At 46.1% G+C, this 17,212-nt stretch overlaps 3 protein-coding genes across 28 annotated transcripts; 2 read left to right on the forward strand and 1 right to left on the reverse strand.

The window, feature by feature from the left end:
* The first annotated feature begins 264 nt into the window (after window positions 1-264).
* On the forward strand, window positions 265-9,018 carry LOC100833471 (guanine nucleotide-binding protein subunit beta-like protein). 26 transcript variants are annotated; one of them, XM_024458556.1, is made up of 12 exons: window positions 265-634; window positions 1,471-1,657; window positions 1,802-1,899; window positions 2,726-2,831; window positions 3,466-3,674; window positions 3,810-3,852; window positions 4,040-4,299; window positions 4,395-5,811; window positions 5,956-6,069; window positions 7,000-7,068; window positions 7,670-7,721; window positions 8,420-8,935. In XM_024458556.1, the coding sequence occupies exons 1-8, from the start codon at window positions 465-467 to the stop codon at window positions 4,792-4,794; spliced, it is 1,473 nt and encodes a 490-aa protein (XP_024314324.1). In that variant the 5' UTR covers window positions 265-464; the 3' UTR covers window positions 4,795-5,811; window positions 5,956-6,069; window positions 7,000-7,068; window positions 7,670-7,721; window positions 8,420-8,935. The 26 variants fall into 26 exon arrangements, with proteins under 26 accessions (XP_024314324.1, XP_024314320.1, XP_024314319.1 ...); XM_024458552.1 differs by having other exon boundaries at window positions 4,395-4,838; window positions 5,114-5,218; window positions 5,727-5,811; window positions 5,956-7,721; XM_024458551.1 differs by adding an exon at window positions 6,731-6,855 and having other exon boundaries at window positions 7,000-7,721; window positions 8,420-8,930.
* A 2,387-nt stretch (window positions 9,019-11,405) lies between these two features.
* Window positions 11,406-13,808, forward strand: LOC100831824 (probable WRKY transcription factor 72). The gene is made up of 3 exons (XM_003565395.3): window positions 11,406-11,734; window positions 11,872-12,582; window positions 12,688-13,808. The coding sequence occupies exons 1-3, from the start codon at window positions 11,666-11,668 to the stop codon at window positions 13,504-13,506; spliced, it is 1,599 nt and encodes a 532-aa protein (XP_003565443.1). The 5' UTR covers window positions 11,406-11,665; the 3' UTR covers window positions 13,507-13,808.
* A 1,243-nt stretch (window positions 13,809-15,051) lies between these two features.
* LOC100832123 (probable WRKY transcription factor 50) lies at window positions 15,052-16,177 on the reverse strand. Its single transcript, XM_003565396.4, has one exon. The coding sequence runs from the start codon at window positions 16,047-16,049 to the stop codon at window positions 15,414-15,416; it is 636 nt and encodes a 211-aa protein (XP_003565444.1). The 5' UTR covers window positions 16,050-16,177; the 3' UTR covers window positions 15,052-15,413.
* Between the last annotated feature and the right edge of the window lie 1,035 nt (window positions 16,178-17,212).

The following is a 17,212-nucleotide window of genomic DNA, read 5'->3' on the forward strand; positions in this document are numbered from 1 at the left end:
TCTCATATTAGTTTCGCTTTGATCATTTGCCTAGCTTTTCTTCATTGTCTTGATGATTTGTCTTTTTCATTATTTATTTAAATACGTTTTCAATTTTTCCAAAACCAAAAAGGCACGAGAAATTACCTCTTCTTCGATAGCTTGAATTTTTTTACTCCTTCCATTTCATATTAAGTACCGAAATATTATACTCTCTCGGTTCCAAATTAACTGACGTGGATTTATATATTTGAACGACTTACTACCGGACATGTCATCAAAGCCCACCTTCATACGTATGTCGAGACTCCGGAGAGGAAACATCGAAACACACGCAGACATACAAGTTTCAGGCAATCTTCGTTCGATTATCTCCGTTGAGACTTGAGAGCGAGCTAAAATTTGACCCGCCGCTTCCCTTCCCAGCGCCGCTCGGGACGGTGGCCACCGTGACACGGCCTAGCCTAGGGTTCCGTTCGCCGGCGATGTCGCCGCCGCCGCCGCCGTCGGGGCGGACGCTCGTCGACCTCGATGGCGACGTGTTGGCCCACTGCGCGCGCCACCTCGGCGCCCGCGACGTCGCCAGCCTCGCCATGGCCTGCCGCCCGTTGCACGCCGCCGCCTACTGCGACGCCGTCTGGTATCGCCTCTACAGGTCGCCCCCTTAGGACTCTTCCATCCCGCTCTTGTCCGATTCGAGAATTTCGATTTATGCTTCGGTAGGGCGTAATAGGTTTGGCTTTTGCGATTTCTCGCTGTAGTGATGACTGGGAGCTGAAAGCTCAAATTTCTGGGCCCGAGTTTTACAAGTGAGTGGTGTCCGTCCTATTATGATTGGGATTCCGAATCCTTTTGTGAGGTAAAATTTTAGGGGGGAATGGATTTGCAGCGACATTGGGTGTGCTGATGATGGTTGGGACTGGAGAACTATGAACCTGCCCTGTCGTTTCCTGTTTGGATTCTGTACAAGGCAAGTTTTGAGCAACATACGTTTTGAGTTTGGGAGAACATATGCTGTGGCCTGTGGGCAGCTACGCTAAGGAGCTTCGAACTTAGGAGCAGTAAATTAATTGTCGGGATGCACTGACAGCGAGAAGCTCCTAGCATCTTTCAGGATGACTTTCATCCCCATTGGTTGACATTTGATATATGTGAACTTACATGTCAGACTAGGAGAGATTCGTCTGTCCATGTTTTGTAGTGGGACAAAAGTTGCAACTTTATTAGTTGTCTTGGTTGTTAGGATTGCCAAGCTGCAAACTAATGAGCTTACAATTCACATTTCTGCAGAAAATTAGAATATTTCAAGCTTGGAGCTACAGTTATAACATTTACTTGTCACAAAAAGAAGATAACATTTACAGTATACTATTTCCGAATCATAATATAATCGTTCTTTCTGTCTCAAACCATATCACTATTTTAACTGTTTGGAAACGACACATTTATCTGACTGCCTACTTAGTTGTTGCGTCATGACTACTTACTCAGGGAGCAGTGGCCATTTCAACAAGTACCTTGTGGAGCATTGGGGCTTAGAGAACTATACATTCAGAGGCACACTGAAGTACATCAAATGAAATTTGACGATCCCCTGTCATCTATTTATTATCAAAATCCCATAGGATCAACACCAAGCCATCTATTGCTTGATAAGAACCGCGTTTGTTTCTCTCAGGTAAGTAAAAATACAACAGCATTATGTGTTTTTCATTGAGCAGATCTTCTTTTCTGGTTAAGCAGAAATAAAACTGCAGATTTTTGCACTATCAAAAGCTTATTTTGTTCGAACCAACATGTGGCATCAATTTCTTCTGTGCAGGGCCCAGTAGCCAAAATTTTAAATGTGACACTTGGTTCGCTGGACAATGAATTGGTGGAAACTTACAGGTCTCATAGTGCAAGGATCACTTGTATGCGGTAACTGCTTTCTTTAGCCATCTGTAGGTGTTCTTAGTCAGCTTATCAAATGTTAACATTTTTCCTTCATTTTCATGTACTCATAATTCTTACCTTGTGGGGGCAATCAAGGGCTGACCATTGAATACTTTGTTTCTTTTAGAGCATTTGACTGAACGACACATTGGTAATTATAAAGCAAGTTATTCATTACAACAGGACCCATACTTTCTTTGCAGCTATTCCATCACTATTTTCTTGGTTGATGTCAGTGAGGGTTACTTATATACTGCTTATTTTCTTCATGCCTTATGTTTGGTATAGTTCAATGTTGTGACTTCTTATTTGGAACAAAATATTCTCATTGAAATTCTAATACTCCCTCCATTCCTAAATACTTGTCGTGGTTTTAGTGCAAAATTTGCACTAAAACCACGACAAGTATTTAGGAACGGAGGGAGTATATAAATATTCTTTATGTTTTTTTCCATTGGTCATGCGAATTGTTAACTTCACATCCATGCCATTACCTCGTTGTCGATTTGTTTTTATGGCTCTTCACCGTGATAATGACATTTTTACTTCATCATCTTCTTTTCTAGCTATGAGGAATTCATGTAGATCAATTTTATGATTACTATCTTGTTTAGGATATAGTATCCTCATATTCACAATTTCAACTTTATTTTGTTTCACAGTTCTGCTTGCCCTTGGCCTTTTCCCTAATTCCTATATATATTCTACATGTGTGCGGTGTAATTACTATGCTGTTGCCCCTTTAATTGCTGAAAATCACACAGAGATGTGAATATCTAAACTCTAAAGTGTTCCTTGGTTAATTGTGTAGATTATTCCCACTAATCGACACCCCGTTGTTTCGAAGTGATACACATACAAAGGAAAAGGCATTAGTCACTTCAAGCACAGATAGAACTGTTCGTCTTTGTTGGAAGGTACCTCATTTCAACATTGCAGTATCCTGTTGATACATGCGCATTTTTGTTTTTGCAAGGACACAACATGAAAATTCCATGATGAATTGATGATAATCACCGACTTTCTTACATGTGTGGTGTGTGGAGGACTGGGGGGTTACTTGAAGTAAAAATAAAACAATCTCCTCTGTTGGACAATCAAAACAACTGGAACTAACTACCTATATCATTGAATTGCTGTAAAAAGTAGTTAGTAAAACCGTACAGGTTTTTTAAAATAGGGGAGGGGAAGTGTATGTACAATCTCACCACCTGGGTTCAAGTCCTCGTGGACATGAACTTCAGAACTTGGGTTCCTATTTATCTATACTAATAAAAGCGGTGTTCAGATTCAGATGATCTGACCATAGATGTATTGTGCTTTCCCTCTTAATCCCTGGCATGGGATTTTTTTTTCTTCCATTGTTGTCTCTGGTTATTCGAATTTTCTTCGAACATAACATACAGAATCCGTCTTGCTGGATACACACCTGAATGATTGGTGATCACAACCTTTTCTAATTTATCTTCATTTACATGCTTTTAATTTGGCCATACTTGTCGTCAATTGGTGCAAAGCTAGCATTGAGAGTGATTTGGAATTTTCATGTAGGGCTGCTCACGCTCTTACAAGGGCCATTCAGGACCTGTCACTGCTCTGGCCGACAAATTGCTTTGTGATGGTGAATTTAAAGTACTTGCAACTGGAGGGGAAGACTGTGCCATTCGTCTCTGGTCTATGAGTACGAAAGCGAAAAGTCACTCTCTAATATCAACTTTGCATGGACATGAAAAAACACTGTCACTTCTATCTGTTGCTTGGTACGTACAGTTTCACATACATGTGTTGCTAAAGAACAGAAAAGGATACTCATACCATCCTAAGGTTTCTTAAATTATGATCCATCAGCACATTTATTGAGTGTTGTCCTTTTATGCTCCTTCTTTGCTCTTCAGGCATAAATCCTCCCTGCTGGTGAGCAGTTCCAAAGATTCAAAGGTAACGGAACATCAGAATGAAAAACTTCATCTGAGAAACTACATTAATTAAAAAAAACAGTGTTTCGTATCTGCTGCACAGTTCACATTTTATGTTAGTACCATGATTGTCTTGGGACAGTCATTTGATGCTCATGGTAAGCTTTTTCTTTTGTTGTTTCTTTCCATGTCACTATACTGCATCACAGGTCAAAGTGTGGGACACGATGGCACCTCCTTCCAGTGTCTCGTCATCTTGTGTTGGGGGTACTCACCTTAACTCAAGTGGTCCACCGATTGCAATGAAATGTCATCAGTCCCTTTGTTACATTGCTGCTGGATCTGAAGTGACAGCAATTGACTTGAGGACAATGAAGAAGGCTTCTGTTCTTGCACTTTGTAACCAAAGAATAATCTCTTGTGAAATGCTGCCTTCTGAATGGTTAATATGCACTGGTGTAAAAGACAAGTAAGCATACAGTATCTGTGTCGGTGGTTTCGGCACACTTATAGCTTCGGCTACAATTGTGAGACCTTACCTATTTACCATTACTTGGTGGACAGGGCACTTCTATGGGACATCCGCAAGTCTCAAGAACTCGCAAACACAGTTGCAGAACTGCATTCAGATGGTCCTGTCACATTGCTTCACTTGGATCCATACAAGGTAGTGACTGGAGCACCATTGGATGGTCAGGTCCATGTTTGGGAAACCCAGACGGGCCGCTTGGTGAACACGTTGAGTTGCGGCGAGCCTGGTAAATCACCAGGAGGAACCACAGTGTCAGCCATGGCCGTGGACGGATGTAGGATTGCCACCACAGAGAGTTCGGCAGAAGGCATCCTGTTGCACTACCGAGACTTTATGAGCTCCTCGGTTCCTGTAGCTTTACCTGGTAAGGAGGTTTCCAAGTTCTGGGGGCCTCAAGAATATGCCGATGGCGCCAGCGAGGATGAAGATTAGCAGAAGTATATCCTATGTAACAAAAAGGTAGCATTGCATACAAGGTGAGATTTTGAGAGCTCATGCGTTATGTTAGCTCATGCACATCTGTCTCTTAGCCTCTCTGTGCTTAGGGGGTCTGTACCACCCATGCAGGAAGAATACTACATTAGCTACTGTGCTTGAGGACATCTTCCGTGGCTACATACATTATTATCATTTTGATTTATCCAGCCACACTGCTTACGCAAAGGCTCCTGTTGTTCTCTTCGCTATTAAATTACAGTTAATTTAGCTTGAGTCTCAAAAAGGCGACCTATTTACTCAGTATTTCTCTCAGTATTCTTCTAAAGGTATAACTGCTGAAGCAGCTATAGCGTATCGGCAGAAGTCCAGCAGCACAAATTTCTGTTTTCGAGCTTTTGCTGACAATCATGTCACCATTGTAAGCTTTTCTCACATCTCAAGAAGCATCCCTACACTTTGACCTCTTCAGAAGTCTGATGGCCTCAGTTATTGCGATCAGTGACCAAGATGAAGATAGTTTGAATCTTTAGAAATTTCACAGGTCAAAAAACATTTTTGGAGAAAGTTCATCAAATCGAAGAACTGTGGCACATGATGTGAAGTTTGTAAAGACTACTATGTAATATTTTGTGAGCGTATAATACCAGATAGGAAAGGAACAAAGTAAATTATCTGGTGATCACATCGAGCTGGTAAATCCGACTGCCAATTGTTAGTTTAAAATCTGCAGAAGATTTTACCACAGTGGACACAAAGTGTGCATAAGACTTCACCTAGGTCTAAGTCTAGTATGAAGAACTTTGGCCTGTAATCTTCAGAGAATTGGCTGGTCATACATATTGCTTACCATTGTTTATTACCCAAACTTATTAAAAAAATGGTACTTTGGGTTTGTGCAATTCAACCATCCCCTGTTTAACTTGCAGTGCATTGAAGTCATGTCACAGCCCAAGTTGCCAATGCAAGTGTTCACACGTTACAAATCCCATGGTGCTATTGCTAAGGACAGAGGTGAGTCTCTCTTATGATTACCTCTTATCTTCTCTCTGGAAAAATCGGTGGTGTGACCAAATTGTCTTTGCTTTTCTTCTACCTACTGTTAACAGTTGACATTGAATTAGTAATCTTCTTATCTTTTGCATTTATATGTCACAGATCTTTGGTTAGTCCGTGGAACCAATTGTCCTGTTACACATGTAATCTTGGAGCTGATTGGCATGAGAAAGTCTTGGGTTTACTTTTTATAAGAGTTGCTTGAGCTGTTAAGAGGTACCATCTTAGATGTTGACAGACTGTTGGTTTTCTCGAGCTTTCCAAGTAGACTTAAGAATAAACCATGTGCCATTTCAGGGTTTGCATATTAAGTTTGAAGGGGCAGAACTCTGTTCTTTTATTATTAGGAAATATCCCAGCTCTAATCACCTCTCATGCTCAGAGAGTCGGCGTAGTTCCTATTTCAATTGAGATCATAACATTTTATTTTATAAGATTTTCTCCACATCCTTTTTGTACCCAAAAATAATATTTTGAGTGAATTACAGTTTTCTATTTCATTAGAGTGGATTTGCTTTAGCTTTTCACTGTGATTCATGCCAGTAGCTTATATACATCCTTTTTTTTTAATAATGGAAGCAAAAGCTCAACCTGAAGCTCAACGTAGAGACAGAAAGTTTACAACTTCTAATATTATAATGTAGCACCGCGAATATGCCTTCTGTTGCAGCCCTTTTAGGAAGTCAGTTTCAAGTAAGTGAGAACAGGAGGATGGCTTGCATCATCCTTGTGTGCTGCAGAGACAAGTTGAGACGGGCCATTTCCTGGAAACTGACTAATGCAGCCTCATCTCTTAGCTCATTCCCACTGTTAATGCTAATGATGCTTACATGGGCAATAACCTAACCCTAGCAATTTAACAACTGTTGTATCACAGGTCATGGCACTACCAGAAAATTAATGGAGATGTCAATGCCACAAGAGAATAGTCTATGCTACCTTAAGAGAATTGGCATGCAGGGATAAAATTTTAGTGCATAAGAACTCAGCTCGAATTCTGAGGTTACCTTACCCACCTTTACATGTGTCTGTGGCTCTGTGCTGCCATGCGGTTGCTTTTACCTAGCATATTAATATACTCTACACGTTATGTTTCAAAAAAAAATTACTACTGCACTTGATCATACCATTCTGAATCACCCCCAGGAAAATTCAGGCTGGTCCAGAAAGGTCAATAGAAGTGAACATTTCATCTGTGTCGTGAGCTACTACCAGGTTGCTGCATTCTTTGTCTGAATCCTTTCAAGGAAGAATAGTGAGTCACCTAGTCTTTTATTTAGGTTTACTCCATTTTGATAGTTCAACAGCTGGGTCAAACAATTGTCCGCATTCATGTACAGTTGTTGTATAATGAATAGCAAGTAAGCTACTATCAGCATCATCTCTTGACTAATTTGCTAACAACTCAGTTAATTACATCCAGCCCACCCTATCGTACGTGCCACGGTGCACCATAATTTAAGTAGTATTAGCAGTTAGTCTAGCCTGATCGTATGATGCATCTACATGTTTGTCCTTACCATACCAGCCATTTTAATGAATTGCCAAATGTTGTGTTGTTACTTGTTAGATTAAGCCATTAACTAAATAAAGTGATCCAAGCTTGACTATGCTGGCCTTGTTGTTTTCCAAACTGAGTTCATAGTGTGCTGTCATTGCACTCCAGTAAATCAACAACTTGGTGCACAACCGTGTTAAGATTTTGATTGTGACGTTTGCATTTGGATAAGTAGAGTATCATACACCAGCTGCAGTTATTATACTAGTGAATAATTGGGATTAGTGGCTAACTGCTTTCATCGCTGCCAATGACAAGCATGCTATGACTTGGGGCGCTGTTTGGAAGAATGGTATATTGGTATTTCTTGGTAAGTTTCTGGTTTGAGACACAACTTGACTGAATACTCAAACTTTACAGTGAAATGATCCCCTGCCATGTGGTCCCTTAGTTGTGGTATGGTATTCTTCCAGTAACACACTGCTCTGAAGATTGGACATTGACAAAACTGTATAGCAGTCATCTCTTTAATTTAACAATCTGAAGTAATAGCAGATCCAAAGTTTCTGTGTTGAAAGCGAAATATGTACTAGCATTTCACATAATAAATGCTAATGTTCTTTATTAGTCCTGCTCTCTTGAAGGTTCCCTCTCTTCACATGGACTTCAAGAATTACTGTTCAAATCTTGATCATGGTCAAGTAACTGTAAATTACTATATGATACAAATCGCCATTAATGTTCTAAATCTGACAAGGAAGTCTTATAGGGCGGTATGAGCTGTGACAATTGACTTCTTACTGTACCTATCCATTATTAGTCCTATAGTTCAGTCTTTGCTAACACAGATCCATGATCTGACATTTCCATAGCATCTGACAAATTGTTGACCTCAAGTATTTTGATGCACAAACTGCAAGAAGATCCCACAGATACTATTCCTTTTGTGTCTAAACTACATTAGAAATGCCCCCATATGCTGTGTCCTTGATCTGGTCCATGTGCAGCACATCTGACCTGCCAAAAATGACTAGCTTCTGAGTTCTGACTTTGCAGTTTTCATCTCAGGACCCAGTAATCCATGAGAATACTACCAACAACATTTGACAGCTAGCAAACTCGCAAGAATCGTCGATGATGCAAGTTTGAATTGCGAAGATCGTTCGACGTCACAGAAGGGAGGAAATTTTGAAATCGCCAGAGGAAGATGTAGCAGTGCCTTCCAAGCATCAAACACCTAGAGGAAACAGGAGCCAAAGAATAGTATATTTGTTATCCCAGTTGATTAATACACTTGGGCAAAGGAGCCTGAGGTCTTTCCTTAACAAAAATGTGCTCGAAATATCAAATCGTGATGATCCCACCTTTAGGTCCAAAGTTTTGACCAGACCGTTGAAAAAGCCTTGGTGCTCACATGATGGATGCATCATCCAGCAAGTCTTCACCTTCGGTTTCTTTGTATCTTAGCTGTATTCATTTGGGAAACGATTAATAAGTGTTTAGGAATTAGGTAGGAAAGACGCCTCCTCGACGCAGCCATTGACTAACCGTGCAGTTTACTTGAGCTGAGTTTCTGTCACCCAACCGCCATGTGCTTATCTTATTGGCCAATCTATGCATGTGTCATGGGTGATTCTTCCAAAGACCAAATCCATGAATTTAGTCAACGGAAGGCATCTCAAATATAGTCGTGGTATGTACATAATCTTTTTGCTTGCTATTATTTCTTCAAGGGAATGCACGGGGCATACTGAAAATTTTCTTCTCCTTAAAGATTCAGTTTAAGGCTGCTAAATTGTAGTCCTGATTGTAGTTTTATGTTTTAGCACCTGTGTAGTTTTATGTTTGACTATCAATTTAGGAAAGAAAATAATGAACATCGACAAGTATTTTGAAACGCGAGGAGTGCATTTTAACCCCAAAGGCACAAGAATTTTCTACATTCGGGCAATCAAGGAGTTATCCATGTACAACGTCCTTGTCAGCCTGGATAAGATTGGACGTACGTACGCGTGATCCTAAGACGGCCGGACAAATAGCCAAATAGAACCCAAGTAGACTTTTCTACATTACACCAATCTTGTGACAGTACACAGCAAGCACCGCGAGAGCGGTAGAATTTGCCTTTTCTTTCTCTGGAGTTATTTATTTGAAAATCAATTTTTTTCAGACATGTGACGATATATGTGAGGTGTGCCTTTGTGTGATTCGTTCCGATCCCACACCGATACTCTTTGTACGCCTATGCCAGTGGCCCCGGCCGCCGTCTCCAGGTTTTAGCTTACTTGATCAAGACGAAAAGGAAAATCGTGCCATGGTGTACGTAGGAACTCATGGGAACATATGTAGCACATACGACTATACGAGCAAAGCCCTATTTATTAGGCGAACTATCGTGTTCAAGGCAGGAGCGCGAAATAATTAACGGGCGATGGAGATGCATGGTCAGTGAGGTCAGGCTCTCCATGATGCTGATAAGAGTATAAAATGGAGCGCGATGCAAGCCGATCTCTCTTCGGCACAACAGTTTCAACGGGGCTTCGCTGGGATCTCAACAAGTAGGCCAACCAGAACGAGTAATATATCCACTTCCATCTCCAACTGTGCTAATTTACAAATGCTACGTAGTAATAAAAAAGCGATGGGAAATGTTGGAATGTGCAAGGACAGGGTTGTTCCCCGAATAAGCTTAAGAAGAGGAGCAGAGACCGCCTTCCTCTCTCCACGGGTTCGCCCTTTCGCTCTGCATCTCCTCTTGTACTCTCAATCACCACCACTTTTTTTGGCCCGCCTCGTATCCTATGGCTCGATTGTCTCCCGCCGCCGTCGGCACCACTATCATCATCGCAGAGATATGCCATGACCACAAGTTGGCTCACCTGCTGCCGGAGGCCGGTGGTCGGACCGATCGTATCCGGCCCAACGGCTGACGCGTCCAGACTTGACGGATCACGATCGAAGACTTGGACTACTCAGAGAATCGATCGCCATCACATGCATATACTGCCGTGTTTGCAATTCGGCACATGATCGATCTCGGTCGTCTCTCGCATGAATGGCACTGTGCATCGACGACGACTCTGCGTATACACGGCGGTCTGCACAATCAGAGTACTATGTACTGTTCAGAGTTCAGACGCAATCAGCAGACAGACAGACGCTGATTATTACAGCAAATTGTTATTACGTAAATACTACTGTACCATAATATGCATGACAGATTGAGACGGAAGAAGTCATGCATGGAACGGGTACGTGTAAGAATGTGATGAACGGTACGTCCTGCATGCCCTCTCCGATATTTCTCCGTTTGACCTGAACAAATATTGAAGACTAATACTGTACATCCGTTCAGAATTCAGGTTCTTTGCCTCAGATTTTTCGCCGTTTGACCTCTGTAGATCCTGAAGAATACTACTACTCTACATCCGTTTAGAATTTCAGCTTTTTTGCCTCCGATTTTTGCTGGTTGACCAGCTAGCGTAAATTCCGAAAACATGCGTTTAGAATATTTCAGGGGTTTTTCTTCTTCCGGAGAGCGAATAGATCGGATTAAACCGATAAAAGAAAATTTCGAAGAGACGACTAAACTGATATTGGACGAGACCAATGCATGGACGGCTGAACGATTCCGTTATCCTCGGTTGCTTCTCCAGGTTGGCTACAGCCTACAGCCTACAGTACAGGCTCACACACACCGGCCACGCGCGGCGCGGGCCGTACAAAGTCAACGAGACGGACCCCCGGCCTAAAACAAGTTCAACGCGAAGAGGCGCTCATGCTGCGAGCGTCCAGACTCCAGACGCTAACCAATAAAAACACATGATCTTGTCAACGGATCAACAAAGCCAGAGCTGATTAACCTAGCTAGCCCCCGGCCCGGCGACCGATCGATCGGCAGCAAATTAGCTTGCTGATCTCACTCGCTTATGAGTTGTTTGTTTTGCAACCCATGAGGCCACGAGGGTACGCGCGACGCGTTGACATTTTCGATACGCTCGTGTAGACGGGGAAGAAGCCGATCCCGCGCCGTGATAGGCTGATTAGACTTAAGGCAGTCTACCAGCCAGCAACTGGGATCTGGGGGTTGTTTGATTAGATTAAAGTAATCGGAGCGCGAGTCAGAAACTGCAGGCTTCGTCTTCTTCGTCTTGGCTTCGTCCACGATCGATCCTTCTTTATAAGGAGGGGCATGGTCGTACTGCTGCAAGTACAAGGGCGTCTCCTGTCTCTCCCTTGCTGAAAGCAATAATAAAGCTCTCTTCCCATCTCGTTTAGCTGTCTGATTGATTGCTTTCTGCGATCGCGATCGCGATGGACGTCGCCGTCGAGAGGCCGCTGCCGTCGCCGGTGAAAGAGGAGAAGAAGGCGGAGAGCATGGAGGTATACCCCATATGAACTATACATTGCTCCTTTTCTTGCGCATGCATGCAGTAGTACATGTTCTTGAGGATCGAGATCGCGATCAAAAAACAAAGATAGACTTAATTAGCTTAAATGTTGATTGATTTGGCCTGCAGAGAGGGAGCGCGCCTCCGATAGTCTTCGAGAGTTTCCCAACATCTACTACGCAAAGAGACCCGATCACCAACAAGCAGGAGGAGGAAGGGGATAATACTAAGCTGGAGGCGACCAAGGCGGAGATGGGTTCCGTGCGCGAGGAGAACGAGCGGCTCAAGACGCTGCTCTCCCAGATCGTCCGCGATTACCAGTCGCTCCACACGCACTTCCTCGCCGCCGTCAAGCCCAAATCCTCTCAACCCCAACCCCAAGCCGCCGCCATAGGCAACCTCCTCCAGCTCCCCGCCGCGCCGGTTCCCACTGCCGCCGCCGCCGAGGACCTCGTCTCCCTCAGCCTCGGCAGGAGCCGACCCGACGCCGGCGCGGGGCGGATCAAGGCCGCCGCCCGCCACGAGAGGTCGGCGTCCTCGTCGTCCGGAACCGACACCGACCGCGACGACCGGCTCTCCCTCGGGCTCAGCAGCCGCCGGTCCAACGACGACGATGACAAGAAGGCCACCTTGCTCAACCTCAGCTCCGGCAGCAGCAGCGCGGACGCCGACGCCGATGCCGTTCAAGCCGCGGCCGCCGCGTGCCCACCGGCGGCGACGGCCAAGGCGCGGAAGAGCCCGGGCGCCGGGGATGGAGGAGGAGGAGCCGACGACGATGTGCTCCAGCAGCAGGCCAAGAAGGCTAGGGTTTCCGTCCGCGTCAAATGCGACACCCCCACGGTACGCACAAACACAAAACTCCTTAACTGGATCTCAATTGAAATCGCGTAGTGAGAGAGATCATGGAAGCTAATTGATGGATTTTCATTTGTTGTGATGGAGCAGATGAACGACGGGTGCCAATGGCGGAAGTACGGGCAGAAGATCTCCAAGGGGAACCCGTGCCCGCGGGCCTACTACCGGTGCACGGTGGCGCCGTCGTGCCCGGTGCGGAAGCAGGTGCAGCGCTGCGCCGACGACATGTCCATCCTCATCACCACCTACGAGGGCGCGCACACCCACCCGCTCCCGCCCGCCGCCGCCGCCATGGCCTCCACCACATCCGCCGCCGCCTCGATGCTGCTCGCCGGCCCATCCACATCCGCCTCCGCGGCCCACCTCCTCGGCCCGTTCGCGGCCCATCAAGCCGGCCTCCTTGGCCCGGCGGCCACCTCCATCTCCACCGTCGCCTCCTGCCCCACCGTCACGCTCGACCTCACCGCGCCGCCGCACAGCTCGCTCATGCACCAGCAGCAGCACCACCCGTCCTCGTCTCCTTACGCGGCGGCGTACGAGTCGTCCAAGGCGATGCTGCCCGCGTGGAGCAGCGGCGCCGGGTACCTGCAGGCGGCGTACGGCGGCGGGTCCTACTACGGGAAGAACTCGAACTCGATCTCGTCCATGTCCATGCTGCCGGCGGCGGCGATGCAGCAGTTCGGGCTGGGCATGGAGAGGCCGGCGGCGGAGCAGATGTACCAGCTTCCGACGTACCTGCTGAGGACGACGAGCGGCGCGCAGCAGCAGCAGGCGGCGGCGGCGCCGGCCGTGACGGACACGATCGCGAAGGCGATCACGGCGGACCCGAGCTTCCAGTCCGTGCTGGCGGCGGCGATCACGTCCTACATGGGGCGCGGGGCCGGCGCGGCGGCGCAGCAGCACAAGTGACCTCCATCGATCGCCGCCCGTGCGCGCGTAGTGATTTAGAAATTTGAATTCTGCTTATGAGGAGTTTAGGACCCCGTGGATTATTGTTTCGAAAGATGTTGATTACTAGTACTTCGTTTTGGTGTATGATAAATTGGCTGGAGTCTGGAGACATGGCGATCGATCTTTAGAGTTAAAAGTCGATCGATCGATGCACTACAAGAAATTGCACATATATTATAGGGACGAGTCATCTGTATGTACACTTTGTGTTGGGGAGAAAAGAGTTCTGATCAAGGTCAATTGCCATTGTTCCAGCTATATATCTGTACACAGGAATGTGATTTAAGAAAACTTGTCTATGCTCCAATTCAAACGAAATTTGCAATTCGTCAACTTGTGAATAAATTTGCATAAAACCCTTCCGAGTGCGATCGTTCATGGAGGTGATTTTGTAGTTGACGGGCCTCCCATGCATGTGTAGTTGTCGACCTCAAAAGGTCTTCCCTACGTTGAAGCTAAACCATGCATCTTTTTTTTTTTTGAAGGAAAGCTACCATGCATCTTTGGGACTCGTGGGGTGCGTGCATGCCACTGGTGATTCACTAGGCCTATCGTGCACGCGCGGCATGCGTGAGCCACGCTTATTCTGGGACAATTAAGTTTGGTCAAAAACACACACAAAAAAGTAAATTTAAAAAATCAAAACCACACGGTTTGTACGGTCTCTCGGGTTAGCAAACTGTTTGTAATAACCGCAAGCAAACTGGAGTATGTGCATTTTTACGGCCGACGAGAGAAATGATGACTTCCCGTGGCCAAGTCGTCAAATGGGCCAATGGACATACATCACCTAAAAAACAAGAAGTTTAAATGTTGGGCCAAATCGATAATTATCATCAACAATCGTTCATAAAGTATTTGCGCTCATTGTCATAATATTCGGAGAAACGAAATCAATGATAGGTGTTTGTCATCTGCACGTGATATCAGATCAATATAACAAATTAAAACTCAGATTTGGTAGGCCAGTTGGCCGTTCAAGACCCGCTTGCTGCAGTTAAATTGCGACACATTTTTGATATGTTTAGGCCTGTGTGATCCACATCTGGGGAAGGGGGTGTTGAAATATAAGTGGATTGATCTGTTTTCGCTATCAGGTGAATTTTTAGATGAACTGGTTCGATTGCATATGAAGCTCTTCGAAAACCTTCTTTGTTAAACCCGAGCAATAATACGACCCGGAGGATGAGGCGGTTTTACAACATTGGTGAAACCGTGAAATCTCACGTGGGGATGAGCGGAGCGGCGCTGTGGCGTTGCTCGGGAGGAGAAGAGTGGTCGATCGATGTGCGATCGATCGGTCTAGCGGGCCTAGGCACCGTGCTAGCCATGCTCAAGCCGGGGTCAAGTGGATTTCCTTTTATCATAACTTTTTTTTAGCGATCCTTTTGTCATAACTTTTTTTTTTTAGAAAAATCCTTTTATCATAACTATTGAACCTCAATTGGCCTACCACGCCCTTGGCCCATGATACCCCTTCGTGGGCTTTTTCTGGGTCCGCCCTTTTGGTCCAGAAGACTCCATTATCGAAAAAAAACTGACGAACGTAACAAAGCCGCAGCCGGTCGGCCCGCTCCGTCTAACATTAGCTGCATGGTAGGCCGGGTCGTCTACGGCCCACTACGTTACAGTGCATGGAAGCGACCAACCGAACTACTATAGCGAGGGAGCGATCTGGAGCACAGCCGCTGTACCGACCGACCGATCAAGAAACGGCACAAGACGAAAGGCAACGATTTCTCTGGACCCTGCCGATCAGCTATCTACAAGCTAAAATCTACCAGTAGTACTGTATGCTCTGTTTAGTACAGTAGTCGAGCAATGCAAGGCCGACTCCGATCGACCATTCTAAGTGAGCCGATCGATCAGGAGGCGGCTGGGGTAGGGTGGTTGTGGACGCCGTGGTAGGTGGTGATGACGTATGCCGGGTCGTGGCGGTCCCTCTCGACGCGCTTCTTGACGCCGCACCCGGGCGCGGAGCAGCGGTAGTAGTTCCGCAGGTTGGGGCTGCTCTTCACCGCCTTCTTCCCGTACTTGCGCCACCGGAACCCGTCCTCCATCACCTCCACCGCCGACCGCGTCCGGAACCCGATCCTCCGATGACCCCTCGCCGCCGCGTCCAACTCCTCCTTCCGTCCGGCGTTGTTGTGGTTGCCGCAGCAGTGGTAGTAGTACGATGGAGGAGTAGCAGGCAAAGGGAAACCGCTGCCGCTCATCCTGTACATGTCCATGACCATCCCGTCTAAATCATGATTATTCCCCCCCGTGACGGGGCCGCCGCCGCCGGAGAATGTTTCCAGAGTCAGCGAGTACTGATCATCGAGCGGCGGCGGTAGAACTACGTCGAGCTCCGGGGCGAAGCCGGGCAGTACGGCGTCATCCGGCGGGCAGAAGTTTCCCGCTTCCATCAGGGGAGGGAAGCTGTATAAGGGAGCGGAGAAGGAGGAGGAGTAGGCTTCAAGTTCAAGGCCTGCTGGTCGACCCAGCGAAGAAGCCGCCATGAGGCAATGTAATGTACACTTTGCACACACACAAAGACGTGCGTGTTATTGATGCAAGTATAGTACTGTGGTGGCAGTGTAGGTCCGTGGTGTGGCGCAATTTATACTGCATCCGGAGCCGCCATGCAATGCGTGGATATGACCCCGATTGGCGATGGAATAAGGGAAGGGCGAGCTAAGATAGTCTTCAGGGATGCTTCATGGGAACGTGCCAGGTATACGAACGATCGTGGTCCGAAGGTTCCGATCGATGCATATATGTCGTCGATGCATTGATTGCTCCCGATCGCGACGGATGCGCATGCCCTTTTTTGGGATTATTCGTATTCCGACGGGGACGTACGTTAGCTGTATATCTGTGGCTAGTCAATCGGTCAAGCTGGGAGAAAAAAACTAAGTGTGTGGCTTGGATTATCAGGACCGTTACCTAGCTTTGCCAAGCGGCTAATGGAAGCCAAATTTGCTGCAGTACGCGTAGGGAGTACTGCACTGAATGCTGCAGGTGTAGTACTCGATCCATGGATCAGCGCGTATAAGAAGATAGAATCCCCACCGTCGGATCGATGCACAGGGCCATGAACCAAGAGTCGTGATTCGGTCGTAGTCGCGTCCGGGCAGACGCCTTTTCAGGTCCAAGTTAGCGTCGGATGGATCGAGTCTGGTCCAGTGCGCGCGCACCGGCCGGTCCATCGCACCAATTAACTCTTTTTGTGTACGTACGGTGCATCTGACCGGCGGCAATCTGGCAAAAGCGCGACACCTGTGTGTACACCGTAAAAAGAGAAGCTTTGGCCACGAGCAATGGAAGCCGAAAAAAATATATTTTGGATCGGAGGGAGTACGTAGCTACTACCCCGTTTCATAATTCTTGTCAAAATATTACATGTATTTATACGTTTTTAAAAAATAAATACATACATATTTAAACAAATTTGAGACGAGAATAATGGAACGGAGGGAGCAGTCAATATATAGCCTAATCTGAAACCAATGCCGTCTTGATAGATGCATGCGCACCTCATGCCCGAGTATCGCGGTAAAGGCGGTAAAGTCTGCGTACGTACTGCGTGCCGACTGAACCGTTTTCAGCACGTGCTTGATTTGGAAACTCAGTTAATCTGGATGATGCATCGTTACTGGTTAACTACGAGTGGATGCACCGT

The sequence above is a fragment of the Brachypodium distachyon genome, chromosome 2 (assembly GCF_000005505.3).
Source record: "Brachypodium distachyon strain Bd21 chromosome 2, Brachypodium_distachyon_v3.0, whole genome shotgun sequence".
Classification (NCBI taxonomy): Eukaryota; Viridiplantae; Streptophyta; class Magnoliopsida; order Poales; family Poaceae; genus Brachypodium; species Brachypodium distachyon.